General features: G+C 44.0%; 1 protein-coding gene across 4 annotated transcripts; it reads right to left on the bottom strand.

The window, feature by feature from the left end:
• Window positions 1–25: 25 nt before the first annotated feature.
• ankhd1 (ankyrin repeat and KH domain containing 1) lies at window positions 26–27,707 on the bottom strand. Of its 4 annotated transcripts, none has more exons than XM_068714499.1 (39): window positions 27,267–27,707; window positions 23,418–23,571; window positions 17,055–17,211; window positions 16,681–16,843; window positions 16,388–16,535; window positions 16,061–16,294; window positions 15,836–15,930; window positions 14,819–14,974; window positions 14,442–14,523; window positions 13,979–14,170; window positions 13,774–13,883; window positions 12,169–12,256; window positions 11,467–11,594; window positions 11,218–11,361; window positions 10,995–11,109; window positions 10,603–10,865; window positions 10,180–10,467; window positions 9,668–10,085; window positions 9,422–9,561; window positions 8,976–9,087; window positions 8,718–8,863; window positions 8,477–8,619; window positions 7,839–8,052; window positions 7,545–7,720; window positions 7,236–7,398; window positions 7,050–7,145; window positions 6,820–6,936; window positions 6,520–6,688; window positions 6,193–6,389; window positions 5,722–6,071; window positions 5,371–5,523; window positions 4,980–5,129; window positions 2,644–4,213; window positions 2,253–2,442; window positions 1,864–1,989; window positions 1,375–1,626; window positions 1,063–1,247; window positions 812–979; window positions 26–663 (listed from the first exon to the last, which is right to left on the bottom strand). In XM_068714499.1, the coding sequence occupies exons 1-39, from the start codon at window positions 27,543–27,545 to the stop codon at window positions 604–606; spliced, it is 8,091 nt and encodes a 2,696-aa protein (XP_068570600.1). In that variant the 5' UTR covers window positions 27,546–27,707; the 3' UTR covers window positions 26–603. The 4 variants fall into 4 exon arrangements, with proteins under 4 accessions (XP_068570600.1, XP_068570601.1, XP_068570602.1 ...); XM_068714500.1 differs by having other exon boundaries at window positions 11,007–11,109; XM_068714501.1 differs by having other exon boundaries at window positions 16,681–16,828.
• Window positions 27,708–27,989: the final 282 nt, after the last annotated feature.

The raw sequence follows: 27,989 nt of genomic DNA, 5'->3' as shown, positions 1-27,989 counted from the left end.
AAGGCTTCATAAAACAGCACACAAATACTTTTCAATCTTTTTATTGAATATTAAGGTAAATATTTCACATTAATACAGGCTACATAAAGTAGAGCCACTATACGACATGAAATTTACTCTCATTTTAACCCTTTTTAGTATGTAAACAATTATACATGTATTTACCACTCTAAAAGGTTCTGATTTCTCTTTCTCTTTAGGTAATCATCATCTAGTTCTGGGCCAAGTTTAAATAGCTACTTCATGTTGAGCCCCCCTGCAGCCCAAGAACGGTGTATGTGGGTTTAAGTCAAAATCGCTAAACTACGCAGAGAATGGATCCTGTTGAACAGGTGATCGCGCTTGTTTGCTTGCATCATTGGGACACTGCTAACAGCTCTCGCCCAATTTTCTCTTTATTTGTTTGAGATAGGCACATCAAAGAATGGCGTCAAGAGATCTTCCAATTCTTCAACTTCTGCTCTGCACTCTCAGGTCTCTACTAAAGTTAACATGTTGTACGTTTTTCTTTTTTCGGTGTCTTATTCGGTCATATTCGTCAGTTGGTAATTAATGTTTGCGCTGTGGGTCATGCTGTGTGCGTTTGATTGCTGTGGACGCTGTCTAGTTGACATGGTTCAGGTGCACATTGCCCACATGAGGTGCCCAGGTACCAGGCCACACCTGAGGGGAGAGAGGATCAATAAGGGTTTTGTATTAGAACGACTGTAGTCAAATGTTACATGTGACTAATGGCAGAAACACAAGCCTGACAGTTCAACTCAAAGCATATGATTAGACAGCATGGGCATCATTTAAAAAAAGGACTTACCTGCTGTTGCGGGTCAGAGTTATCTGCGTTGTTTGGAACCACTTTGATAATGGGGCTCCATGCGGGGTCACCAGCGTGCAAACCATTGTACATCGGTCCCCCCGGCCCCTCTGCCATGGGAGGATGAGGGGGCAGCATGGTTCCTCCATACATCGACATAGGCATCCCCTGAACAAACAACATGTCATTGGTAAAAGGTGTGCACATAACACAAACGGGTTGAATCATCAACAGAGCTGTGGCTGTGTTACCTTAGGGAAGTCCATGTAGCTGTTGGGCAAATGCTGAGGCTGGTGGTAGTTGTTAGCAGGGTTTGCAATGCCTGTGTCATCCTGCTCCATGGGCTGGTGCTGAGAGAAGGCCGACTGCTCTGCCTGCAGCTGAGGGTGCATCATGTGGCTGCTCATCAGGGGCTGGGACCAACCAGACATGGCCTCTATATCAAGACACACAGAGGATTGGCATTATTAGTGGAGATTGAAGTATGCGATTGTGTTTAAGTCACACTTCTGAGGTTAATTTTAAAAACAAAATACCAAGACAAAATTTGCCTTTGCTCTTACCCGAAGCACTGCCAACCCCGAATGACCAAATGCCTCCCTGTCCAACAGATGCCGTGTAGCTGGTGGTGAGGAGAGGTGGGTTGACAGAACCAGTCTGCCTGATCCTGGCCAGCCGCTCTGTGCCGATGGGTGGGGGAACCTTCCGGTCCTGCTGTGAGGAGCTGCCTTGCTTAGGCTGGGGAGGTGGGGGACCAGCTGACGTGGAAAGGTTGGAGGATGACACTGTAGATGGAGGCGGGACAGGAGATTCACCTGGTGTAGAAGAGACCGTACAGGAAGAAATAGTTAGGGGCAAATGAAATTTACACATTTGAAAGTATTGCTAAAAACTGAAAAAAAGAAAGGCCATTCATGAATTTAAAAAGGGTTACAGAGGAAACAAGTCAATATCAAAAGAACAGTTAGAAAAGGCCCTTTTTTAAAAGTCTAAATGGATAAATAAAGGCTGAAAAGTTATAAGAAACTCTGAATAAAAAAAGAGCCTAGTACCTGATGTGGATGCACTCCATGGGTGAGGGGAAAAGTGCTGTCTGCTGAATGAGGGTGTGCCGACTCCTGCATGACCGTGCAGATACACAGGGCTGCCAGAGATACTGGTGGCATAGCTGGTCAATGCTGTAGGAGCAGACAATTAAAGAGACAGCTCATTAGTGAGCACGTGAGAAAACAAACTGTACCTCAAAACTTCACCTTCTGGTATTTTGATTTCTCACTTGTGAATGATTTCCATATATACTGGTAGTACACCCCCCCCTTTTGATGTTATTTTAGTTACATTCTTCTTAACGACTGATTATTAATCTCACGGGATTTAATCATTGTATTTAAACCAGTTAAACAAACATCTACACAATGATCGTATATAAAGCCGATCATACCGATGGGGCTGTTGACCATCCTCTGTGAGGCAGAGCGGTAGCCAGGGGCTTTGGAGCTGTCTGGAGGAGGTGGGGGCATCATGTTCTCTATCTGGCCCATGCTCATGTAGGCTGGTGGGGCCGAGTACGACTGCTCTGGAGGTGATCGAGCTGGCAGATGGCACGCGCCCCACACCTGATTGTTTCCAACCTGCAAAGCCGGCACAAATCACAAAGTTATAATTTCTGGGTATGGTAGTACTGAAGTAATGTTACAGCAAGAAAATGAGCCGCCAAATTTGTACTGTTTAGGTTGTTCAGCTATTCAAACTCCTTTCATTACATAAGAACAGCAAAAAGTAAAACAAGACATCAGGCTAATGTGTTTACTATTGATTTTACTTCATCTCACCTGGCTATTGTTATCAAAGATACTGCTGAAGTTGAAGAGGCCTGCAGGACCGAAGTTGGGGGGTATCTGCTGAGGCTTGCCTGCATTGGCCACATGCTGCATCTGGGAACCGTTCATCATCCCCAGGTTTGCAGAGACCTGATGGGAGCCTTGAGCATGGGCTTGGTTCTGGGCTTGTGGAGGCAAATTTGTCGGCTGGGACGTCTGGTTTTGGGTCTGTTTCAGGGGTTCTTGCTGAGCATTGAAGGGCACGAACACAGATTGTTGTTGCTGCTGCTGCTGCTGTTGTTGCGTTTGCTGCTGCTGCTCAGGAAGGGAGTAGTAAGGCCCTGGTGGCTGCATACGATGGGAGACTCTGGGTGCAGGGGCTGAGAAGTGGGGTACAGTGTTGTTGGGGTGTGCAACATTGTGTGAGAGGACGGGAGGAGGTGCTGAGGGGTGGTGGGAGCTGGCCTGTGGGTTGAGGAGGGGTGGTGGAGCCTCTGTAGATGATGCAGAGGAGGGGGGGGGAGGTAACTGCTGTCGAGGCTCTGGCTTGGGAGGTAAAGCCATGGCGGGGGCAGTGAAACCCACAGAGTTGATGCTCTCACTGACGGAGACAGACTGGTTCTCTACAGATAGAGAAGGCTTGTCTTTTCCAGGAGAGGCAACGGCACTGGACTCTGTTTTAGTTGGCTGGAGGTGGGGCTGTGAGATAGGTCCGACGAGCTGCTGAGGAGCATTAGCGGTAGTTGTAGTGGAACTGTGATGTGCAGGAGAACCTGTGCCTCGTACTGCATTGTTGCCACTAGTAGAAGTGGCAGCAACACACACAGGGGTGACACCAGCAGACTTGTGGTCAGTGGCAAAGAGCTGTTTTCTGACAGAAGAAGGAGTGGGGATGCTCGGCTGGGGGTTGTATGGAGTAGGATGAGGGGTATGAGGCGAGGCTGCAGCTGTAGACGTGTTAGGAGCACTGGTGGTGGACGTGTTGGTGGTAGTGACCAAGGTTCCTGAGCTGGCTGTGTTGCTGTGCTCACTATGGTTCGAGTTGGGTCTGGCCTGGCCTCCAGTGCTGTTGGTTCCTCCATTGTGCTTGGGGGAGCTGTTAGCACTGCCGGGACTCACAGGACGCACAGGAAAGGGCCCCCAGGTGCTGGGGGCGGGAGAGAAGGTGCCACCAAACTGAGCCATGGGTAGACGAGGGTGTCTGATCTGGTGCATGGTCTGAGCAGCCAGTAAAGCCAGCTGAGGGTGGGCATACGCCAAGGGCAGAGACACAGGGAAGGGCTGTCTGACATTTGACGACAAGCCCTTCCCAATCTTTCCCCCGGCCTGGGAGGAGGGTGAAGACGAGGATGAGGAGGGCTGGAACGAGACGCCTGTGGAGGTGACCAATGAGCTCAGGGCCTTTGGCCCAGTGGCTGAACCGCTGGTGGCCCCAGTGGTACTGGAGAAGGAAGCGGCGGTCGTTTTAGAGCCTGGGGCTCTGATGTGATTCCTTGGGATCAGATCTTCAAGCTCTTTGGCGGGGTCTTGGATAAGAGCATTGATCAGCTGGACTGCATACCTTGTCGACTCCGTCCCTCCTCTGCAACAAAGAAAACTTCTTTCAGACTATGTTTTTGTGCTAAAAAGCATAACAAATCAAAAGTGATGACATGATTTAGTCTGATAAAGTTTTGCGACAGACCAGAACACAACCACTGCACAGTTACTTGAATGGTGTCTAAAGTCTGTGGTCTACTATCGCTTCTGCCTCGTTCTCGTGCAGTCAGCCTTCCTATCGTGACTCTAGTTTCTTAGTGCAAGGGAAACGTACTAGCAATAGCAAATGTGCAGGTTTACCGTTTTCACCACAACAATGGTGGACCAAGATGCAGGCACAACATCCACCAAGGGCTACGCTTTAATAAGACGCACCAATGTGAGTGGAATCTGCCTGGCCTTATCAACTTTGGTTGAAGTTTCTGCTCTGCATGTGGAACTGAGTCTATGTTCCCCTACACTGTTGTTGAGACAGAGACTTTTTTGTGTGTTAAAAATTTACTTTAGACAAATTTATATTATTGTCATCCATGCTCAGCAGTTCTAGTGTCTACAGAACTGATAAGGGGGATGTTTTTGACATCACATTTAAATGCTGAAAAGATTAAAGATGATGAGATATAAAGAGATTAGAACATTAAACTTCCCTGAATTCTACAAATCCCGTGTTGGACTGTTGTACTGTCGGACTAGCCCAGTGGGAATGAATGACATCATCCAAGAGGGGCTTACATGCTTAATGCAGCTCACCAACTGTTCTACTCCAGCTGCAGTGCCGTTTACAGTCCACCAGAGGGCATCACATTTACCTTATGGTGATCATCCTCTCCCCGTTCTTGTCCTTCTGTTTGTCTACGTCAATGTGTGCTCCTGTCACGTCCTGGATTGCTGTGATGTTGCATCCTCCTCGGCCCATGATCCGAGACACAACAGAGGCCGGTACAGACAGCTTCTTTGATCTTCAAAAGAAGCAGTGAAATTTCATTATCTGTGTGTCTATACTGGCAGATGTCTACATTACTTATGGCAATTTACGTCACAAATGTTCTTCAAAGCAAATATGTTCCGTTGTGAATTTTAACAATTTTTTTTTTTTTTTTCCCTTCTTTTAGATAGGTGCACATTAATTAAAATGTGGCCATGTTAATTTAAAACCATGTGAAAGGTTGCAATGCAAACAATCAAAAACAAACAACTGACCTTCTGACCACCTCCTTCCAACCTTCTTCTCTCTTCTGGCCTCTCTTGGGGCTTGTGAGGCTGAGCTTACTGTTGGGTGAGGTGATGGGAAGAGCCATGGTTTTGAATGGAGAAGGCAAGGAGTTGGAGGAGGAGTCGCTCGTGTCCAGAGCTCTGTGACAAAACGGGCAAAATAACGAAGATATGATCTGTTATTTGTCATGTTGGTTGACACCGAAATATATTGAAATAACACTCGCTGCATATAGTTCACACATAAATATAGCATTCTTCAAACTATTGGTCTCCCTAGATGAGCAGCTACACACACACTTTACATGATGAATGTGCTCCTCTCCGTCAGGGACTCACTTTTGCGTTGCTTTTGAGATGGAGACTGTGACCTTGTTGTCCACCTTGCAGTCAGTCTGCGGCTGAGGACAGTGCCTCTTCTCTAGGCCGCGCAGGAGGCCCTGGGCTGCTCCTGAGGAGGGGACTGAGGACGAGGAGGACGAGGAAGAGGAGGAGGAGGAGGAGGAGGCGGTGAGGTCAGGCAGGTAGTTAAGCTCCTGACTCTTGCCCCCGCTGCTGCTGCTCTCGCTGGCACAGTCGGTGCTATCCAAGGGGTCAGAATCGCTGTTTCCACCCGCCAGTCCCCCACCTCCGCCCCGCGGCTCACCGTGGATCTTGTTCTTGTCAGCCTTGTGCTGTGCCAGTGCAACCTAGAGGGAAGACACAGACGTCAGCATACATGTACTTTTAGTCTGGATAACCACATCTACACAGCAAACCGTGATTTAGAAAAGACCAACAGTATCATTGATAAAAAGTATTGGTGCTCACCTGCGGATCCTGTAATATGATGGGTTCATTGGGCGAGTCCTTGGTCTTGTTCTTTTTGTTCTTACGATTGGTGCTCGGGGTAGTGGCCACACTCGCTCGCTTCTTCCCAAAAGCTGTAGGGAAAGTGGTGGAGGTGGCAGATATACCAATGGTGGTGGTGGTGGTTGCACTCGGCGGCTCAATAGGAACCTCTTCTTCTGAGGGGGGAGAATAGGTCAAATTCAACGGTTACCAACCTTTTAATTCTTGTACAATACAAGTAAGTTTAAGAAACTCAAAAACAATTCATCTGTCTCTTAACTGATGGCAAAAGTTATAAAACGTTACCATCAGCTGAATCCTCCTTCTGCTCCAGCATCTCAGAAAAGTCCTCCTTGGTTTTCTGACCCTCCTCTTCCTCCTGCTTCCTCTTCTGCTCCTCCTTCTTCTTCTTGCGTTTCTCCTTACGCTTCTCACGTTTAGCAGCCAGGGCCTGCTTCTTGCTCTCCTCTCGGGACTGTCACACACAACACAGAGTTGTAAAAATATTTAAAATGCTTAAAAAAACATGTTTATCCTCATCCACTGCATGCAAAGTATTCAGAATGCTTCAACCTCCCAAAGCACAGCCATGGGGTCTGACATTACCTTCTCCAAGTCTAGCTCCTTGAGGAGAATGCTAGCATTCTTGTTGGCCTCGGCTGCCTGCTGGTCTTTGGCTTTGACAATGGTCTCCATGCACTGGTGGCACTTCTTCAACAGCTCCTGCAACAACAGCAAACACACAGCTGGAGTTACAGCTTTGCTAACATCTTCATCAGCTCTGTCAATTCCAATAGATGAGGCAGACTGATGACTGAAAAAATAAATCAACATACCTTGTCAGCGATGGTGGCGATATATCTCATGCACTCAATATCTGATGGGAATTGGTTGACCTCCTTCACAAGATACTGCACCACCTTCACGTGACCCTGGAATGTGAAGTAACATGGTTAGTAACCAGAGGCGTGGCAAAGTGTAGCGTGACACATAACCATTCGGGGTTTTGGTAAACTCTGCACCTTGCGAAAAGCAGCCATGAGTGGGGTGATCTTGCGGTTATCGGCTGCATCCACATCAGCACTGGCATGCACCAAGAGCTGGACCACGTCAAAGTGACCTCCATTTGCCGCCAGCCAGAGAGGGGTGTTCCCTTTCTTGTTCCGCACGTCGATATGGGCACCCCTGCAAAGACAGGAAGAAGTATTGCCTTAAGGATAAGACAGGCAACAGGCTGAATCGATGGGCGACACCTGATTTTAATCACCAAGGTAAGTGTGCCTTTATATATGGGGCTTTGTTTCTGTACACTAACACCCAAGAACACTCACCGGTTGATAAGCAGCTCACAAAACTTGTAGTGGCCCTTGTCAGCAGCAATGGTGAGGGCGGTGTCTCGGGATGAGGGAACAGGGGGAGCGTTGACGTCGGCGCCTTTGTCCAGAAGCACTCGGCCCACCTCGGCATAACCTCCTGAGGCGGCCTCCATCAGAGGAGTGAGACCAGTCTGAATGAAGTGAGAGGTTACTCAGCAAGATAGCCAGCTACACCGCGGGCTCAGCCAGTGAAGGCCGGCAACATTTACAAACTTTAATTCCTTGGTCAATGTGATCCAGACTCCTCACCTTTGCACGATGCTCCACGTTGGCCTTGCGATCCAGCAGCAGACTGACGACCTCAGCCCGGCCCTGGAAGCAGGCTAGGGTCAGAGCCGTGTTTCTGTTGGTCTCAATCTGAGCGTTGATGTCCGAGCCCATATCGAGCAACAGCTTCACTGCCGGTACATGACCATTCATGGCTGCCAGCATCAGAGGAGAGATTCCCAGCTTACTGCCAGTCCTGGTGCGAGAGTGAAGTAACAAAATGTTTACCGAGTACAAAAAAATGAAATAACACATTTAACTGTTTAATATGCTCAGAGGAGCATAACATACATCACTGAATATTTGTCTTGGTACACATTATGGTTTCATTACAATTTAATATAAATGTATTTCAACTTTTTGCAGAGCAGCATTTATCAAAGTAGTAGCTGCTATAACGTTTAAATACGGTTTCCTAGCACGCCATACATAACGTACTTAATCGCTATGCTATTCATTTTAAACCCCAAAGGCACATTTTACAGAAATGTTGTATTGTTGTTATTGTTGTATGAATGTGTTTTTAAAGTGCCACATCATTCACTTCCAGGAACTTAAACAACGTTGTCACATTCAGATCGAGAAGAAAATGAAGGATTCTCGAGGTTCTTGTTGCTCACCTGGAGTTGATCTCAGCTCCGGCATTGAGGAGTATCTTAATGATGTTGACGTAACCCCCAGAGGCAGCCAGGCTAAGAGGCGTGTAGTCGGAAACATTGCGGTGTTCTTTATTAGCTCCCCGAAGCAGTAGCAACTCAACCACCTGACCAACACAAATGACAGTCGCATAGTTAAAGCCAGGACACAGTTAAACAGGAACAGTCACTATTGTGAAGGTAAACTCAAAGATGATGTGTCTACCTCTTGGCGTCCCCCGGAGCAGGCCAGCGAGAGGGGCGTGTCTTTGGTTCTCTCTGACTGAGCCTCAATGTCACCCCCTTTATCCAGGAGCACCTCCACCACTCCAACGTGGCCAGCAGTGGCAGCCAGGATCAGAGGAGTAAAACCTGTGAAGAACAGAGACAATTAATTCAACTCAAAAATCCAATTCATACCTCCCTATTGTTCATAATACCATACCATTTTTCTTACGCCCAATTTATTATCACGATTTCATACCTTTTTTGTCCCGGTGCTCAATGTTGGCTCCCCGTGCAATGAGGACAGACACAAGCTCCTCATGTCCTCCTGCACACGCCAGCGTCAGCGCTGTGTCATGGTTACTCTCCGTCTGTGGGGGAAAACAGGGTTGATGACTTTGTTCACACAAGTACTCATTACATTACATTACGGTCATTTAGCAGACGCTTTTATCCAAAGCGACTTACAATTCAGTATTTATCTACACACCGTAGACACAGCTACGGGAGCAATTTTGGGGTTAAGTGTCTTGCTCAAGGACATGAGACTAGTAGAGCAGGAGCCAGGTATCGAACCGCCGACCCTCTGATTGAAAGGCGGCCCTGCTCCACTTAGCCACGGGTGACCGTGGCTAAGTGGAGTACTCACTTGCATTGTCAAATAAAATAGGTCTCTGTCGTGTCAAAATTGGCCCTGTGTCTTACATGTGCATCGATGTCAACAGAGGGGTAGAGGGGCAGCACTGAAGGGGGCGAGGCGATGTTTGCGGGCATCTGTGTGGGTGGCTGGGACAGGGGCGTGGGCGAGGTTGTAGGGTTCAGCATGGGCACGCGGCTGCTCACAGCTGCAATAGAGAAACAAAGTTATTGGATTAGGGATTTACCAGACCCTTTCATACATTTGTGAGTCAACAACAATCTCGAGTCGACTTTAAAAAGAAATGCACTTACCTGCCATGATGTCATCCAGCGTGTCTGTGAGCGTCTGTGCAGGTGTAGCTACCATGAGCCCATCTGGGGCTTGCTGAGGTATCATTCCTGGGCCTAACCCAGCCAGTTGTTGACCCTGCTGCTGTTGGCCCAGCATCTGCTGCCCCACCAGTACCCTCTGCAGCTCTGGGCTGGTGCTTCCCGGGTAGTCCGCAGGGTTGTAGTCTGGCAGTGGTTGGATAGGGACAAAGGCAGTCTGAAGAGGCGGTGGAGGAGGCTGGGGCTGGGCCTGTGGCGAAGGGGGCAGAGGAGGCTGCTGCGGCGGCTGTGGTCCATCCCTGTAGAGGATTGTGCCCACCTGAGGAAGCTTGGGGTAATCGGCGTCTTCTCCATCGGCCTCTTCCTCCGAGCCCTCCTCTTCATCATCCTCATCGTCATCCTGAAAACGTATAAAACACCATAAGTCTCTAGGGTCAATAAACAGTGATAGAGGAGTCAGAACTAACATCATGACATAAAACCGAGAGGTTCACCTCTTCCCCTTCCTCTCCTGGCTGCTCCTCTTGCTCCCCATCTTTGATGGCCTCCTCATCCGTGTCAGAGCCGGTGTGTAATTGGGCACCTGTTATGGTCAGAAGCGCTCCAGGTACAGATGTTGTACTTCCGGGACCTGGGCCTGGGCCCTGGCTCTGTCCGGCCTCCTGCTCCTCCTTTAAACCCTTCGCCTCCATATACTCTTTGGTGAACTGTTGCTGTGTTTTCAGCTGCAGCTGGCGCTCCACCTTCTGCAGCTCCTTCAAGATTTTCTTCTTCTTCTGCACCTAAGTGGGGAACAGCCACATCCATGTTTGACTAACTTCTGATACGGTTGCTATGCATGCAAAACAACATTTAAGTTTGAAAATCCATCTTAAAGTTCTAAAAACAATGGATCTTAAATTGATGATGGCTTATACCTGCTCCTCTCTGCTCTTCTTCAGCTCCTCAATCTTGTCTTTGGTGAGCGGCTCCCCTTGAATGAGCTCTAGCGACTGAAGCTGGGCCTTCTCGATGGCGCTGATTCTCTGGCCCAGCTCGTTCAGCTTTCCCTCCGTCTCCTCCACAATGCACTCTAGAGGCTGGCACAAGTGGAAGGGCGGCAGAGGCTCTGCTTCAGGCCCCCGGCCAACTGAGCTGGGGACACCAGGCTGAAGGGCTGCTGGTCTCTGTTTGGAGACGCCTGGATATGAACGAAAGAGATCCAAGAAGTTGAGGATTAGGATGGGTTAACAATAAAAATGCCTTAAAACTGGGGAGTGAAGTCTTAAACTCCATTTCGTGAGTATACTCCCTGGGTGACAGGACTTACAGCACTGATTACCTTTGCTGGAGACGGGTGGGGGGGTGACGATGCTTGATGGGGCTCGGTCGGGCTCCTGAGGGGGCACTACCATGGCGAGAGCTTGGAATGGGACACGTGGAACCTGATACGACAAAGGACATGGTTAGTTTTCAGCTCTCCAAATCAACTATAAGACAAGACAATATTCCCCAGACAAATAATAAAACGTGTGAGTTATTGCTGTATTTACCTGAGAGGCATCTTGCGAGGGGGGAGTGAGCTGGGAGAGGTCAGGAGCTGGGACAGACAGGATGTTGTTGGGGTAGTCCAACAGGTAGGACACCACATTGGTGTGGCCGCCCTTAGCAGCTTCTATCAACATGGTTGAACCATCCTACAGAGAAAACACACAGTTTCAATGATGCGTTGTTATTAAACACATGTGGACACACATCAATATTCCAACTAGTCTGATCTATATCCAAAGTGTGTGCATTACTTTGAGTCTGTGTGTAGGATCCGCCCCGTGTGCCAGCAGCAGCTCCACCACAGCCAAATGTCCTCCAGCACAGGCCAGAGACACCACTGTGTGGTCATTGTTGGCAGTAGCTCTGTTCACATTAGCACCTGGACACGAGAAGAACGAGGGTTAACACATTAGCTCACTGTGTATGAGATACGAGTCTTTTACCAAAGCCAACCCAAATGAATTAGGGATAAATCGCAAATAAAAACCAGTGTTCCTACATTAGGATGGGTGAGCCTATGAAAAATGTATTCAAAGAAAACTTGTGTGAATTTAACAAAACAAGAATTGTAACAGTTAGTAATCTATCATCGATTACGTGTTCTCACTTACAAAAGGTTAGTGCATCAGTGACCAATACACTGAAGGAACAAAACTTTCTTTACATTTATTTTAGTGTAAATCCTAGCAGCATCCAGTCAAATTGTAAAAATCAATAAAACCTAATTTGCAAATAATTCATTTTTAAGCTTTTGATCTCATTATAAAAATATAAGAAAAAGTATTGTGCATATTTCAATTCACTGAACTAAATTTACTTTGCTGCTTAAAATTACTTTAATCATGTATCAATAGAGACAAATAAGTTTTTGGTGGATTTAGGCAAAAGCAAATCACAATTTCCAAAGGAAGTACATTCAACCCTTTTCTCTGAACAGGAAGTGAATAACGCACCTTTGCTGATAAGGAACTGTACTGTACAGAGATGTCCCGCCCTCGCTGCTTTCATCAAGGGCGTCCGCCCCCCTTCAGACTCATGTTCCTGGAAGACAAGGAGGAGATGTGTTTAAGTTTAATTTAGTCCAGAAGTTAAACAAAAGATGTACGAGTTATATTTGTCAAAAAAAATGTGACTCAACAAAAAACTGCTGCTTTAGCTCTCCAAGCTACAAGCCTTGCTTCACACAATAGACTGTGTTCAACATGATCAATTCATATTTACACACAAAAAGACTTGGTTCTGGTTCTAGTGTTATCTAAACCTATCCAACTATAAAGCAAGGACCTGTTCACTGATCTACTCAACACTTGGTGGGTGTATTGCTGGGGACCCAAGGGAGTGCTTTTGTCATATTTGGTGCAATTTGGACACAAGACGCGTTCAATATCAATAACCTTTGACTAAACAAGTGACCAGCGTGTGACCAGCATTACATGGATGCTGGATATACTAACGTTACAAGTAGGGATGCACAGATACCTGATATGGGGCCGATACAGACTACCTGGATCAGGTATCTGTGACAATGAGGCTGATCTATTCATTTCAATTCGGTTTTTGTTCTAAACATTTTATACGGGAATTTTAATTTCGGCCATTTTTTGCTGCATTAAATGGTTTAACACTTCAATTGATATTCTTGTTAATTTTGAAGATTTGACTTAGTTGCTGGTGTACAATTCATCATTTTAATAATGTAATTTGTTCCATTTTGTTTCACAAAGTTAGTAAAGAAATGTTCAAGTCTAATGTTGCCTTACACATAAAAGAATGATCCCAGTCTCTTCACACAGCTTAATAATTAAACACTGGTATGGGATCAGTACTCGGTATCAGCCGATACCCAAAACCCAGGTATCGGGGCTGAAAATGTTGGATCGGTACCGGACTCACATTTACATCCCTGGAGCCAAAACAAGTGGACAGAAAACTTGAAGCACAATCAAACCAGAGTGTATTTCACCAGTGGGACTTGGATATGTTTTAACGTCATTAGCAAGACTCTACCTCCAAGGTGTAAGACTTGATACTAACTTATAAACTAATTAAATCCAAGCTCTACTTTATAACCACAGTGCTTATGTCAAACTAGGCGACTAAAAGCCTATTTGGAAATTTCCTCCGCTGAGTGCATTTCACCAATGTTTCTAACCCGAGTAACCCCGACCTGGGTGTGATTTTTCAGGATTCCTGGATTCAAATCTTTCTTTAAGTGAAGCATGAAAGAGAGGTCTTATAAGCACAAGATATTGTGTATTAAATGTACTTAACATCTGTTCAAGGTGGAGCTTTCAATACGAATGTGATGCCGGATAGTTGCATCTTATTTGAATTGTTTTATTTTCAAATTGGAATTTGCAATGTAGCGAGAAACATTTTCTTGTCAGTTAAATGTAGTACTACAATTGTTTCCTCTGAAGTAGAAGTACACAGTAAGTAGTATACATGTTTAGTTGCATATTTTTAAGTGCTTTGTTTTTTATATGTTTTGAAGGGTCACCGCACTAGTGTATAACAAAGGGCCAATCATAAAGGTAGGATTAAAGAGTGTGGCGTACCAAATTGGCTCCAGCCTGCAGCAGCACATCGGCCACATCAGTGTGTCCATTCTCACACGCATACGTCAACGCTGTGTCACCCGTCGCCGTGGTGGCATGAACGTTTGCCCCTGAATGACAAAACCAAGAGATTAGGGTTGTGAACGCAGAGGTATAACTGACATTTCTAAAAACACAGCTAAGCATACTCTTTGCTCTAGCTCACCTGCAGCCAGTAGGTATTTGACCAACTCCAGATGGCCTTCCTGTGCAGCCTCCATTAGAGGTGTGGAGCAGCCTAACTCGATGTCGGCGCCCGCCTTAATGAGGAAGTCCGCGACTTCCAAGAAGCCTCCGCAGCACGCTAGAGTCAAAGCTGTCTCCTGCGTCTCCTCTGTCTGGGCATTGATGTTAGCACCTGGTCAACAGAACAAGGACAGTTAGCGACTAGTGACAGATTTGCTTTCATAAAGTGCAAAACATGCATGCATTTCTTTAATGCTTTAATAAATAAAAAGCTGGAAAACACTTAAACAGATTACTCGCTCAATTATCTTATTTCTGCTTTAAAAAAAAATATATACTAATACAAAGAGAGGGTGAAACAAATCCAAACAAGTGTGTACTGTTCACTGAAACATGTGACATTAAGTTTCAGTTTCCCAGATGTGGAAGCAAAGCTTGCTTACCTTGAGCCAGCAGCAGTGCCACCATCTCCTCGTGGCCTTCTCTAGCTGCCTCCATCAGAGGTGTGTAGCCTTCATCATTAACCTGGACAAAAACAGAAGCGTCCGCAGATAAGAAAACATAGGAGCAAGTATGACTCACTGCAAGATCAGTTTGTGGTCTGAAGTCTTCAGTGTACTCTCGCTAAGGAGGGAAAATGTCAACCAGCTAGTTGTTTGATACTGGCACTGTAGTCAACATCTTTACATAAAATGTTTGGTGGTAGAGGAGAGATCGAAAAAAAAAAAAAACATCATTTGGCCTGGCATCTTGTGTTAAAGTCTGCTACCAACTCCACCCTTTCTTGTGTTGGTATTTAGGCGTCTGTCTCTTTACACACCTCTTCCAAGTTGGCTCCTCTCTCTATGAGCAAGGCTGCCAGCTCCACGTGTCCTCCACAGGCTGCGAGGGTGAGGGGCGACTCGAAGGAATCGGCTGGCATGTTGACCTGCGCGCCGCTGTCCAACAGCAGCCGTGCCACCTCCACATGGCCGTCCTGGGACAGCGAGACACACAGAGAATGTAGAGATAAGCACCTGAATAAATATATGGGATCATTTTTCAATTAAGCCAATATACTATCACGCTGTATGAGTCCAAGAACCTCTATTGTTCACGATTCACTTTTAAAACAGGGTGCTGTAATAATTTACAATGCAATTTCTGATTATAATTACTGAAACACTAACTTTTCTTACCGGATTGCTGCATTCACACTAGTGTAATCATTAATGCCCATCAAAGAACATAGAAATATGATAACCATAATCTAACAAACATCCTTTGTTCCAGTTGTTTCACTCAAACAACAAGCAGATCCATTGCCCAACTATTTAAGTGGACTAGTCTACATGAAAAACACTAGAAAACTCGTAGTTAGTGCTCACTAAGATGGTTGAAATCATCACCATGGGACGTCGGCATTCACAGACTCTAATCTCCATGTTTACTGAATAAGTCTGGTCAGTCACTGAGGTGCACAAGTCCATGACTGTAGACTTGTGCCGAGAGCTTTGTCAAAGTGCTTCCGAGTGTGGACTCTGAAGGTCTGCAGCGGTTCTGCTGCTGATGAGCTGATTTTGAATTGGTTATGTTGGCTTTGTCATCTGATATACAATTTGATTTAAAAAAAATATGACAATTTCGATGAGGTTGGTGAATCAATTTGAACAAAAAATGAGTGAAAATGGAAATAAATTGTTTAAAAACCAAAACATTAAATCAGATAAACTAAATTTGACGAACATGAATGCATTAATTGTTTGTAACAAAAATACAGGCAAATATAAAACAAGTGGCAGAGTGAGCTGACCCTGAGAGGAAAATATTTAGGTAAAGGTTTGGGTCAGATGCTCACCATGCACGCCTCCATCAGTGCTGTGTGCATTTCATCCGTTTTATGTTCCTGGTCTGCTCCGGCCTCCAACAGAAAACGCACCATATCCAAGTGACCTGCAGAGGACAAAACCACAACTCATTATCTAAACCTTTAATCACAACGTATTACTAAAGAGCATGTTTAAAAGGCACAGAACCAAAATAATGCAATCAACAGAACAGACACAAATGTTTGAGCTCTGACCTTTGTAGCAGGCGAGTGTGAGAGCGCTCTCTTTGAACTCATTGGAGTGTGTGTTGATGCCGGCGCCGTACTCCAAGAGTACCCTGGCCACCTCTACGTGGCCAGCACTGGCCGCCTCCATTAGAGGTGTGTGTCCGTTCTCGTTGTGGTCCTCAATGTTAGCACCCTCTTTCAGCAGCACCTTCACCACGTCCACGAAGCCACCGGCACACGCGTACGTCAAAGCTGTGTTGCCTGGAAAACAGCGGAGAGATTAATACGAGAGCAAAACACATAGAGCAAAGGAAATAATCATAACTGTAGAGAAATACGGAGGGTTTTTTTTACCTGTGGAGGATTGTGCATTAACATCTGCCCCGTGGACCAGAAGCAGTTTGACGATGTCGACATAACCTCCGCTGGCAGCAGCCATAAGTGGCGTTATGTCTCCCTTGATGCCCCGGTCCTCCACATTGGCATGCATGGCCAACAAAACCTACGGATGAAAGACGAAATGATGAAGTTAAAAAGGCTTGTCACCACATCAACTAGGAAGGTTTCTTCAGTGCACAGGCACCACACACAAATATAAATCACAGTCATGCTAAATCAAGTCCAACTCCAAACTGCCTTTCACGTACCTGTGCAAGTTCATAATATCCTGCCGAGCAGGCGAGGCACAGCAGGCTCTCCCCTTCCTCCGTGTGTTCGTTGACGCTCCGTCCCTCATCGAGCAATTTGCGCACAGCGTTGACATCCCCATCTGAGCACGCCTCCGCTAAACTACGGCTGAAAATAACCAGACTGCTACAATTACTGCCACTGTGACAGGTGAAGACACATACGCCTCACATTTACGCAAACACTCACACATACACGCGTACATACTGCATGTGCAACTGATTTGACAAAGAGAAGCGAGAGACTATGCGAGGTCATAATAACTTATTACTTTATGAAACGGTGCACAAGACAAACTGGCACATGCCAGCGTCGGTATGGGAGAGATACATACTTGTCGGCTTGGCCGGCGTTTAGTGTGTTTTCAGCTCTCATACGGGTCAAGGCTGCTGCAGCTTCGTCCAGGGCACAGCTCACAGATGACGTCAGTCGCCGTAGCACTTCGGGGTCTGCAAAAGCTTTACCATCGGCAGTTGACAGTTTACCGATGCCTGCCGAACACCAAAAGGGAAGAGGTGCATAGGGCAAGGCAAACCACAGGGGAGCACAACCACACCAGACCAGATGAAGAAGCAAGTCCAGTCCAGCCAATCCAATCCAGGGTTAGTAGCAGCATACAGAAAAAAAGGAAAAAGAAACAAAGGGGGAAAAAAAAAAAAAAAAAATTCACACACAGAAACACACACACACACACACACACACACACACACACACACACACACACACACACACACAAGCATTTGTTAATATGGCTTACATATTTCCTCATTACTTCCAATACACCATCTATAATGTTTAACTCCTATAATTTTGCCAATGACTGGGTCAATGGTACAGTACAAGACAATCTCTGCTGGGCTACTATGGGAATGTCTGGGTAAAAACTGATCAGTGACCAGAATGAATACAGTGAGGGAGGTCATGCGAGTCCTAAAGGCTAGTAGACATAGGTTCAGGCTGTTATGGTTGAACAGAAAAATGTCTGAATTATAGATGGGTAAAAGGCAGTGAATGTGAGAGAAACTGGAGACAGTGGGAGAAAAATGTGTTTGTGTATGCGTGTCTCGAAAGAGAAGAAAAGCCAACGAGGTGACCGAAAGGGAAAAGCAAGCTGTAGGAAAAAGAAAACTGCATTTGCTAATGGCTGACATTAAAAGACCAAAGACTATTTCCCCAACTAGTGAAACCATTTAAGTGGTGTTGTTGTTGTGTGTGGCAGCATACGCTTTAAAAGGCATGTGTGAAAAAATAAATAAACAAAATAAAAATAGGAAGCAAGAAGAGCCAAGAGAAGAAAAGAAAAAAAGTGTTTGCTTTGAACTTTTCAGCCTCAGTGAGCTCCAGTCCTTGTGGTCCTGCTGTCTTTTCACCACTAGGCCTGCGACTTGAGCTAAACTTAGCACGGCTCTTAGACTAGGATTTCGCAATAGTCCCGAAGGCAGAGGAGAAACAACAGGTCAAGGAAGTTGATCATTAATGTTATGCTGTATCATGCTTATCTCACAGAACGCAGGTAGTTCACTGATCCAAAACAGACCCTGTGTCAGGGTTTAACACATTGTAAATGCCTCAGATGAAAACAAAGAAACCAATTGAGGGTGACCCTATTTTTTAGACGACCGGTTTCTACAGTTGTTTTGAGAATAGCCAACGCAAAAATGCAAGCCACCTTTAAACCTCATTGCAGTTGTCATCCGTTATTTTAACATGAATGAATCAACTTGTCAGTCTATAAACTAACTTTTCCGACGTTGCTAACGGCTCACAAGGAAGGAATGAAGAGCTTCGTTGTTTTTATCAAATTCTCAACAACATACTGGCACCAGGTTTTGATGCTAGCTGGATGCAGCTTTTTAAAATGACCACATAAAGTGGCCTTAAATCCTGGGCCTGTAACAGCACAGCAAAAAGGGGTTTGAATACATGGAATCAAATACAAATCCAGGATGTGAGTGTGGTACAGTGTGCTTACCCATAAGTACTCGCTCTCCCCAAAACTGTTTACACAGACAACATGATCTCCTGTCTAGTTAGGCTAAAATAAAGTGTCAGGGGAGGTGTGCACACCACATGCTTGTTCAAAACATACAACTGGCATTCACACAAGTCTTCACATGGGTCACATTAACTTGACATCTGATGATTTGACATGTTTACTATTCAGGTTAATATTAGGAAAGATGTACAGGAACACAGAAATGTCAGGTGAAGTGAGGTATTTGGTTTCCTTAATTGACAGTTAGCTAGTTGTTTGTATGTAGAAACACCTTTGCATCCAGTTCCCTCCATGACCTTTCCAACAAATTAACAAAACTGCAAATGAAATCCAAGATGCATACCACAATAATTAAAAAGTAATTCACGTCTTTAAATTGGGTTACGATTACTCCAACATTCACCTTATTTGGTCTGACACAAAGCTTTCAATACAATTACCCGACAGCTTCAAAAATCAAAGCAATCTTAACTAGGACGGTCCTTGACAGACGGTTTCCTTTCCGACACAAATTATTTACTTTAAGAAAAAGCGTCAAATGTATGATTCAAGTGGTTGCCTGTGTCACAGGTGAGAGGGAGAACAGAGTTGCATTCTGGGTACAATTTTGCAATGTCAGCGCTGGTGAGTCTTGGCTAATGTATTATTGCAGTTTCTAGTGTTCATTATAGTCAGTAGATTTACTTGCAACACTGATGTAAAATGTGTAGAAGAATTAGTGTGAAAGCTCTTTGTGCCTTGTGTTTTTGTTGTCAGTGAAGAAAACACATCCCCGAGAAATGTCTCTCAACTACTGAACTGCAGAAACACAAGGGTCAACTGATGTTTTTGTTTTTAACAATTTCTTTGCCTTTATTGGACAGATGAAGTGTGTAGTGGCAGACTAGAAACACACACAGAGAGAGAGAGAGAGAGAGAGAGAGAGAGAGAGAGAGAGAGAGAGAGAGAGAGAGAGAGAGAGAGAGAGAGAGAGCAAACAAGAGTGAAAGTGGGAGAGAGGTATGACATGCAAGGGACGGAATCAAACCAGGCACATTGCACGTACATGGATGCGCAGTGACTATTCGGCTTCCAAGGTGCTCAAACTGATGAATATTTACTCACAGAAAATGTAGTGGCAACGCCTTTCAGATCTATCTATCTATAACTCAGAGCAACAGATCTTAAAAGTGCTTGCCAGCTTTTGAAATGAGAATTCTCATGCTGCTAAATGCGCATCTGCTCTCTGTAGTTCATTTACTATTTTTGTCCTCTTGACTTTTACTTCATTAATTAGTTTTGGTCCATTTATTACAGGACCATAGATGCACTGCACCTCTGACCTTTTGTGTGTGTTTTGATTGTTGTGTACTCGTCTGCTTTAGTGTCGTCATTCTGTAACTGGGAGACTGTGGCTAAGTGGAGAGCAGGGCCGTCCTTCAATCAGAGGATCGGGGGTTCGATCCCCGGCTCCCGCATGTCGATGTGTCCTTGAGCAAGACACTTAACCCCAAAATTGTGTAAGTTGCTTGTAAGTCGCTTTGGATAAAAGCGTCTGCTAAATGACTGTAATGTAATGTAACGTTTATACCGCTGTATTAACTAGGTCTCCCTTTGCAAAAGAGGTCTCTGAGCTCCACTGAAATTATTTGGTTAAAAAAAGGTTGAATTAAAAAAAAAAAAAAATGTTTTGTTTATTATTTTCATAATATTTCGTTTTGTTTTATTGCATTTCATTTTCCCCCTTAAATTTTAGTTTAAAATGTTCTTTAATGCATGTGTATCCATATAACGTACTTTAAAGTGAGTTTGTTGGTCTTATTCAAATAAATATGCCCTCTTGTCTGTTAAAAGCTGAGAATAGTGAAGTTTAGACACGGTTTTGGGTTTGTCAAGTTTCATTAGTTTAACCTGTGACTGCCAAGATCTGACAAAAAGGTACGGATTGAATCTTATAAATCTTTTTTAATCTTTAATCTCTTCGGGCACAACCAACAAATGTCAACGTGCTCCGCTGTTTTCTGCAGTCACCCGCCTGCTCAGCTTGTATGTGCATTATAACATTGATCTACAGAACTACTAGTGGTCAAAAGCTCCACAGCAAACATTTCCATGCAAATGCATAAGATAACTTATAATATAGTTGTCTTTAAAGGTTGGTTATCGTGACATGGAGAACCTGTCTATCGGCGTATAACTGCCCTGACTATTGTTCAGAACTTGATGCTGATTTGGAGTTCATCACGGGGAACAAACTAATTATTACAAAGAAAAGAACTTGCAGGGCAAAGCCCATTTTCCCAGCTCTGCACAGCTGGAAAACAGCTGCAGTGAGTAACATGACCACTGGATTGTCACGAAAGTTAAAAGGAGATTATTTTCATCGCTTTCAGGCTGTCTGACAAAAAACTCTAAAGGGAGCATCTGAATCTTGAAGTGCATATTGATGATACAAACTTGGTTTAAGCTTTAAATATTTTAAAGTTTGTAATATATCATTATTCACTCAGTGGTCACTTTATTCGGTAAACATGTACAATCTAATGCAATAGAACGGTTCTGCCATAAAGTATGCTTTTAGACACCTATACAGGTTTTTAATACTGTCATAGAGGTAATAATTATATTGTGAGCTTTAGCATTGAAGTCGTAGTTGGTGGTGGAGTTGTACTGGAATGCTTTATATTGAGGTGTTTCTAATTATCTGCCCCCTTGCGTATGTTAACAGGGAGGACAAAAAAAATGTAAACACCTCTCAATATAATGCAATAGAGCACCCCCATTAAACTATGACCTCAGTCAGTTGTTCTATTGAATTGCAATAGATTATGCAGTTGTACCTAATAAAGTGGCCACTGTATGTATTACATACTACGCTTAGGCTTCTGCAATGTTCAATAATCATAATTTCCTGATTCACGGTATTATATTGTTCATATCACATGGTTTAACCATTGTTTTGTGCACACCTAACTGCCTTTTTTTCAATCCCAATCACACTACAGCTGTATTAACAAGAGAATAGAAGATATTAGCCTAAGTATGGTAAGCAGCATCAGTAGTTCTCATTAATAATGCATGATGACTTGTATTACATCTTGCATTTGTTGTAATCAGGTCTGCAGGGAAAGAATAGTCTCTTTACAACACTTACAACAGGCTTGGTAAACTGAACAGAATATCCCAAACCAAATGTAAGTGTGATTATTCAAATGATTAGGGGTGTCGCTATCAAGCTTTTTAACCAGATCAGAACCCGAGTCCTTTCATGACGACCAACTGCTGACGCCAAATCTCATCTGCTATTTACTGTGTATATTCCCTTCATAATACAACTGCACAGTGCACATGTCGCCTAAACTAAAAAAGCCAATTCCATTTAGAAAAATACATCTTTGTGAATTAAGGTGCGGTAAAATAAAGCATCAATTGGTGTCAGTAATAATATCTATACATTAAGATAACATAGCAAACGTACTCCTTTCTTTTAATGGTTTCCTGTATGATTTTGCATAATGACCTGCATAGATTTTCTGCTTAGTTAAGAGTGTCAGAGTGTCAGTTAACTTTTGTTTTTTGTGCTAGCAGGTTTGGACAGCCTCTCTTCATTCCTCACAAGAACAACACGCTCAAGTTCAGCAACCGTTAGCGAGCAGTAGGACAATGTGAAAATGTTTCATTATTTTGGCTCTGTAATCCAGCGCAGTGGATTGGAAGAGAGACAATAACACAATAGCTATGGAGGGTAAAGTGCAATAATTCACATATAATTTGAAGGTGTTTACAGCGACATTAGATTAACAGTCAATTCTGTAGCCCTTTTAAAAACACAATCTACCAATTTTAGGGGTCTAAAATATATCGCAATAACTAAAATAACCTAAAACAAAGACATTAAACATAATTGGATGCAAAAATGTTGCTTTTAGTCTACAACCCATGAACATCACCAGAGCCGTGGCATCTTCTCTGGTGATGGTTTTAACAGACTTGGTATTTGGCTACTTTGTTCATACAGGAAATGAAAAGAGGCAAATCTTACCGCAATACCCGCTACACACAGACACTCCTGTCTCTGCTTGCACTATAAACACTATAGGAGACCTCTCAAATCAATATAACATTAAAAAAGGTATAATTAGCGTTATTGAGCAAGCTGTAACAGATCATAAGCGAGCAGATAACGTAAATTGTCAAGTCTTGAGAACAATTCCGACTAGTCAGGGAGAAAGGGCAGTAGAACGAGATTAGCCATTAGCCGTTCAACACAAGCTCTCTGCATGCTGTAGAGGCTCAAGCGCGTTCCAGTGTTAATCTGCCCGGTAATGTTTGTAAGCCCAAACGAGGCCAGGACACCCAGCTCTAATGGATTAATCTACATAGACCTTCTCCCACCTAGATTACAAGTTCTAATCAAACTAATTTACCCAAATCACTTTCAAACTATGTGCTGATACGACACTTGCAGAACCGGCAGGTTCTCTTTATCGCCATTGCAGCCTGAGGCCTTTACTACTATTGTTGGGAGTTGAAAGGGATAGGGGGGGAAAAGGCTTAGGCAGAAAGGTGTGGTCTTACTTACTCAAAGTTACTGCATGTTAAAGCACACATTAAGACTGGTTGGCGTGAAAAGGGTGTGGCCAAATAATGAGGTACTGGTCAGCTACAAATTAACATGTGGCGAGTCTTAAGATGAATTAAGTTGAGACGAAGCAGTCATACCTGCAGCTTCCAGTAGAGCTTCAAGTCGCGCCTGTGTTTCTGGATCAACAGTCCTCAAATCTACTCCATCTGTGGCGCTGGACAATAGCAACTCTGACGCCGTCTTCATGATGGGGTTATCCAGGTCCTCCTGGTCCAGAATGAATGACTCCACCTGGAAGAGGTAGAGAGAGGAGGGTAAAAGAAGAGCGATGAGCCCTTTGTCAGCCGTTTTCATGTTAGTTTCTGATCAACATCTGCAATGTGTATAAAGTCTAGACCTTAACCAGGGTTTGTGAAATAGAATAACTCATGAGAAAGTGTGAAAACATTGTAAGATGTATTATGTTACTTACACTAGCTCTGCAGGAATGAGTCCTAAAAACCTGGTTATGAGTTAGCATTTTTCTCATGTTCATGCAACCGTTTAGCTTTTTATTTCTGCCGATTGTAGTTACACTTCAAACATCATAAAAGTGGTGTTTGTTTGTGAAGATTATCTTTCTGAAAAACGTATCATAAACGATTGATTGCTAGACCTTATTTTCTGCATTATTCCAAGATCACATTGGCTTTTTTGTCAAGGGAATCAGTGCGACGCCAACTTCTGGGTAGCCTACTAAAATAAGTCATGCCTGCAGCTCTCTATACATCACCTATTAGTTTCATCATCCTGTATAGACACACCACCTATAAAAAGACCAGGCATGCTGCCCTTGTATATTTATGGTTTCTTCCAAACGAGAGAAATCAAAAAGGAGCGCTGGGATGAGAGAGTCAAAGCACAGGAAGTGCTACGGCCAGGAATTAAAACCCCGGCACACATGGAGAGATTCGGCTGAGAGTCGGCACCATAGCCTCATACCTGAGCTTTGGCCTTGTTGGCTACCATCTATTACAGTCTGTATTAAACATTTTATGCTTCCAAAAAAAGACAAGTGAGTCAACGTACTAAACGCAAACGTTACTACAAAAACAGTGTTTAATTTACTTCTAAATGTAGCTGTTGTAAATGCTACTAAAGTCCAAATTCATATATTTTTACTCTAGATAATACAGCTTTACTCACATGTGTTACTGTAGAGCAGTGGTTCTCAAATGGAGGTACATGAAGGCACTCCAGGGGGTACGTGAGATTTAAAAAATATATATATTTAAAATTAGCATCATTCAAAAATCCTTGAAAAATAGTTATTTAATAAATACTCAATAAAATATAAGTGTAAGTTCATAAACTGAATTTTATATTCAGCAGGCTATTCAATTTCATTATCCTAAACAATGCAATCTTCAGTGTTGACAGTTTAATAAATCAGACACTGATCTTTTTTTCTACCATAAACGCTTTGCGCTGGTTAGGGGGTACTTGGCTGAAAAAATATTTCACAGGAGGTACATCACTGAAAAAAGGTTGAGAACCACTGCTGTAGAGTATAACTTATCATTTGATCACAATTCAAAATGTAATGCTCTAACAAACAGAACAGCTGTTGTAAACTATATATACACATCAGAAAACAAATATTAATGTAATCAAAAAAAATGCTTAAGCAGACTTGTTTATATTTAGTCTATTTCAAAGTAACTGCTGGTTCAATTCCTGTGTTTCAAATTTTAGAGGTGGGATTCTAGTAACTCCTTAGTTGCAGTAGTTACTACAAGTTAGTTGTGAAATTCACTCATAGTATATTTTGGTACACAGGTGGAAATAATCTCAAAGATAGCCACATCTAACTACATGTACTAGTATCTCCATAAAACTATGCAGCAAAAAACTGCAATACACCAACCGTAGAAATCTAGACGGTAGAGCGGCCAATACATATTCATAGTACCCAGGTATACCGAGACGACAAATATGACAGACATCACAACTAACTCAGCCTACATACAAGGTGGGATTTTAAGACAATAAGATTAAGAAAAAGTTACAAACATTCACATAATGCAAAAGTTTGCCAAACAACCTTTGAGAAAAACTGTAACGGTCACAATTCCCATCTATGTCCATCCATAAACTGCAGCAGGCTTTCAGGGCCTGGCCCACAGAGCAAATGTTGAGAGGGAGTCAGCATTCAGCAATGTGGAGGAATTCAGCTATACGATAGGAACGCAGAGTAAAACAACCCATGGGGGATGTAGTTCTATGAAGGCCTATATAATCAACAATGGACATCAGTCTCCACTACTAATGAACTACAGTTCCCACAGTGTTGGTATCCAGAGAGCTGGAAAGGCCTAGAATGGCATCTGCTTAATCCTGGGGCTCAGATTTTAGCTACTGCCCAGAGCAGCGAGTTCTCCACTGGAGTAAAACACCACAACAAACACTCCCTTTAAGGCTTACAGAGAGGGCCGGGTGAGCTAACAAACATGACACAAAAGGACACACATTTGCAATTTGATTCAATTCAACTGCCCGAGATGTCATTGTCCAACTTGGTATATTCTTCTTCTGCTACTACACAGCTGATGCTTGGACAGAAACGTCAATAAAGCCAGACAATATTGACATTGGTATTAGCTGCGGTTCTTACTGTCATAGTTGAGACATAAAGCCCTCTGGTCAGATATTAGTAAAGTATAATAGACACAGCTCAACAGGTAACGTGAATTGCTCAGCTGTGTCAATGCCATCTCCATACCCATACCTCCTTGATGATAGTGTTTGTGGCAGTAGATACTGCACCACCTTTAAGATGACAGTAAATATAACATTACCATGAAAATGTAATTAAACTGAGACCGTTGACACATTAGTGCAAATCGTCTATTTGCTATCTAACGTTAGCAGTTTTCCAAGTTCCATTCCTGAGTCTGCTGCAGTTATACGATTTGTGTAAACACGGTTACAGTACGGCTGAGATGCCTTAATATCCTAAAACTGATTTTGGTATTAGACACGACTTTCAGTAAAGACGGTTTGGTTATAACAAAGTAGCATTTTTAGTCTGTAAAAATAAAAAAAACTCGGTGGTTTTCTCACATCGTCACAAATAGGTGATTTTTAGGTGAGGTATTAAATGTGTGCTATAGCGACACATATTTTGTACAATATATGTATCCATATGAGCTCGTATAATACATGTCTGATGCATGTTTAGCTGAGGAGGAGATGCCATCACACCTGTCCCCGTGTGTGACTGCAGCACATGGAAAGTTGGACACTTCTCAACATGAACTCTAGCTGCTCTCAATTGTGACAAATCAAGTTGACACAGTGGTGGTAGCTATCAGACCGAAAGAGGCGAAGGATGGGCAAAAAAACCCTGTTTTATTTGTCAACACCAACTCCCTAAAATTAGAGGAGTTTCGCGGGGGAAAGTATTACCTATACGTATCGAAACTTAGCCGAGGGGACTGATCGGAGTTAATTTACATGATTTGGGGAAAGTGACGTAATTGCACCACAACTACGAAATGGCAGATAGTTAGCTGGCCGTGAACGTCCCTGGGTTTACGGGCATCTTCCATTTGCTGTGGCTGCAAAGCTGTTGGAAGAGCCGCAAACTTGTGATGGGTGTTTGCGAGACGACAGCACCGAACGAGGCCGTCGTCGCTTCCACCCCGAACTAGGCCGTGATCACAGCCTGCGCTGCATAAATAAAACATTTCACCCGCTCAGCGTGAACAACTGCTCGTGTCTCACTACATATTACCGATATCAAACACTGCGTAAGCAACTGAACTGGCAAGAGGTGTTGTTGGATTGGATAGCTGGCTTATTTTACGTAATTTCAGCGGCCTGGGAGGGGGTGGTTGCCAACTGCGAGCTAATTCGCTAGCTAGCAGCCAGCTCGCGCTAAGAGAGGAATGTTACCTAGCTCTCTGGTTAGGCTTAGCTAACTAGCTTAGCTTTAGCGTAGCTACCTCTGAAACCTCGTCTTCGTCGCTGCCGGATCCTGGACCCGAGGAGAGGACGGCCGCGGCCGCCAGTTTGAAATCCAGTCTTTCTGCTGCAGGCCCACCTGGTTCGCCGTACAAACGTACTTTCTTTCCACCTACACCAATCCCAATGCCCCCTAGTCCGACTCCTCCTGGTGTCGCTCCTACCCCCATCCCTGCCACTGGGGAGCGAGGAGTCACCGAGTCAATCTCGTCCTCGAAGCCGTCCGTCAGCATTGCCGTCCCGGCTACTGCATCCTGCATACTTATGTTCACGATACTTGTGTTCACGAGCTAGTCGTTGACGTAAACGTCCGTCCAGGCTCTTTGTTTTAGGATATTTACGTGATTTTACTTCAGGGAATCCAGAAACTCTCCCGAAGCGAGGGTTGAGGAGGATCTCTTTCCCCCAGCCATTAACTTTCTAACAACCTAACCCGATACGCACTGTTTCTTAGAACGACCGCCTCTGTAGGAAATCCTGATAACCCTATTGGCTGAGCAGGAAAAAACTCTGTTTTCTATTGGTCAAAGTTAAAGCTTGTCAAACATGAGACCGCAACGTCATGTTAGGTTTACCAATATCACGAGGCTGTAGAACGAACGTCAAGATATGACATGGTAGGCCAACTTAACTGGTAGCTAGCTTTACTAGTTCATGTAAACTCTTACTGGGAAATCACGTATATGTAAGAGCTAATGTGAGAG

Source organism: Cebidichthys violaceus, unplaced genomic scaffold (genome assembly GCF_023349555.1).
Source record: "Cebidichthys violaceus isolate CVI_PGR_0920_01 unplaced genomic scaffold, fCebVio1.0.p SCAF_2, whole genome shotgun sequence".
NCBI classification, from domain to species: Eukaryota; Metazoa; Chordata; class Actinopteri; order Perciformes; family Stichaeidae; genus Cebidichthys; species Cebidichthys violaceus.
Note: the sequence above shows the minus strand (reverse complement) of the source record. Positions and strands in the feature narration are given on the sequence as shown.

Bases quoted from the DNA above. Each gene is read 5' to 3' on its own strand.
- ankhd1 (XM_068714499.1), bottom strand. From the start codon at position 27,545: ATGCAGGATGCAGTAGCCGGGACGGCAATGCTGACGGACGGCTTCGAG. The intron at 11,110-11,217 runs GTAAATACAGCA...TTGTCGTATCAG, and splicing joins CCTCGCAAGATGCCTCTCAG to GTTCCACGTGTCCCATTCCA. The intron at 4,214-4,979 runs GTAAATGTGATG...TCTTTGTTGCAG, and splicing joins GAGAGGATGATCACCATAAG to AGGAGGGACGGAGTCGACAA.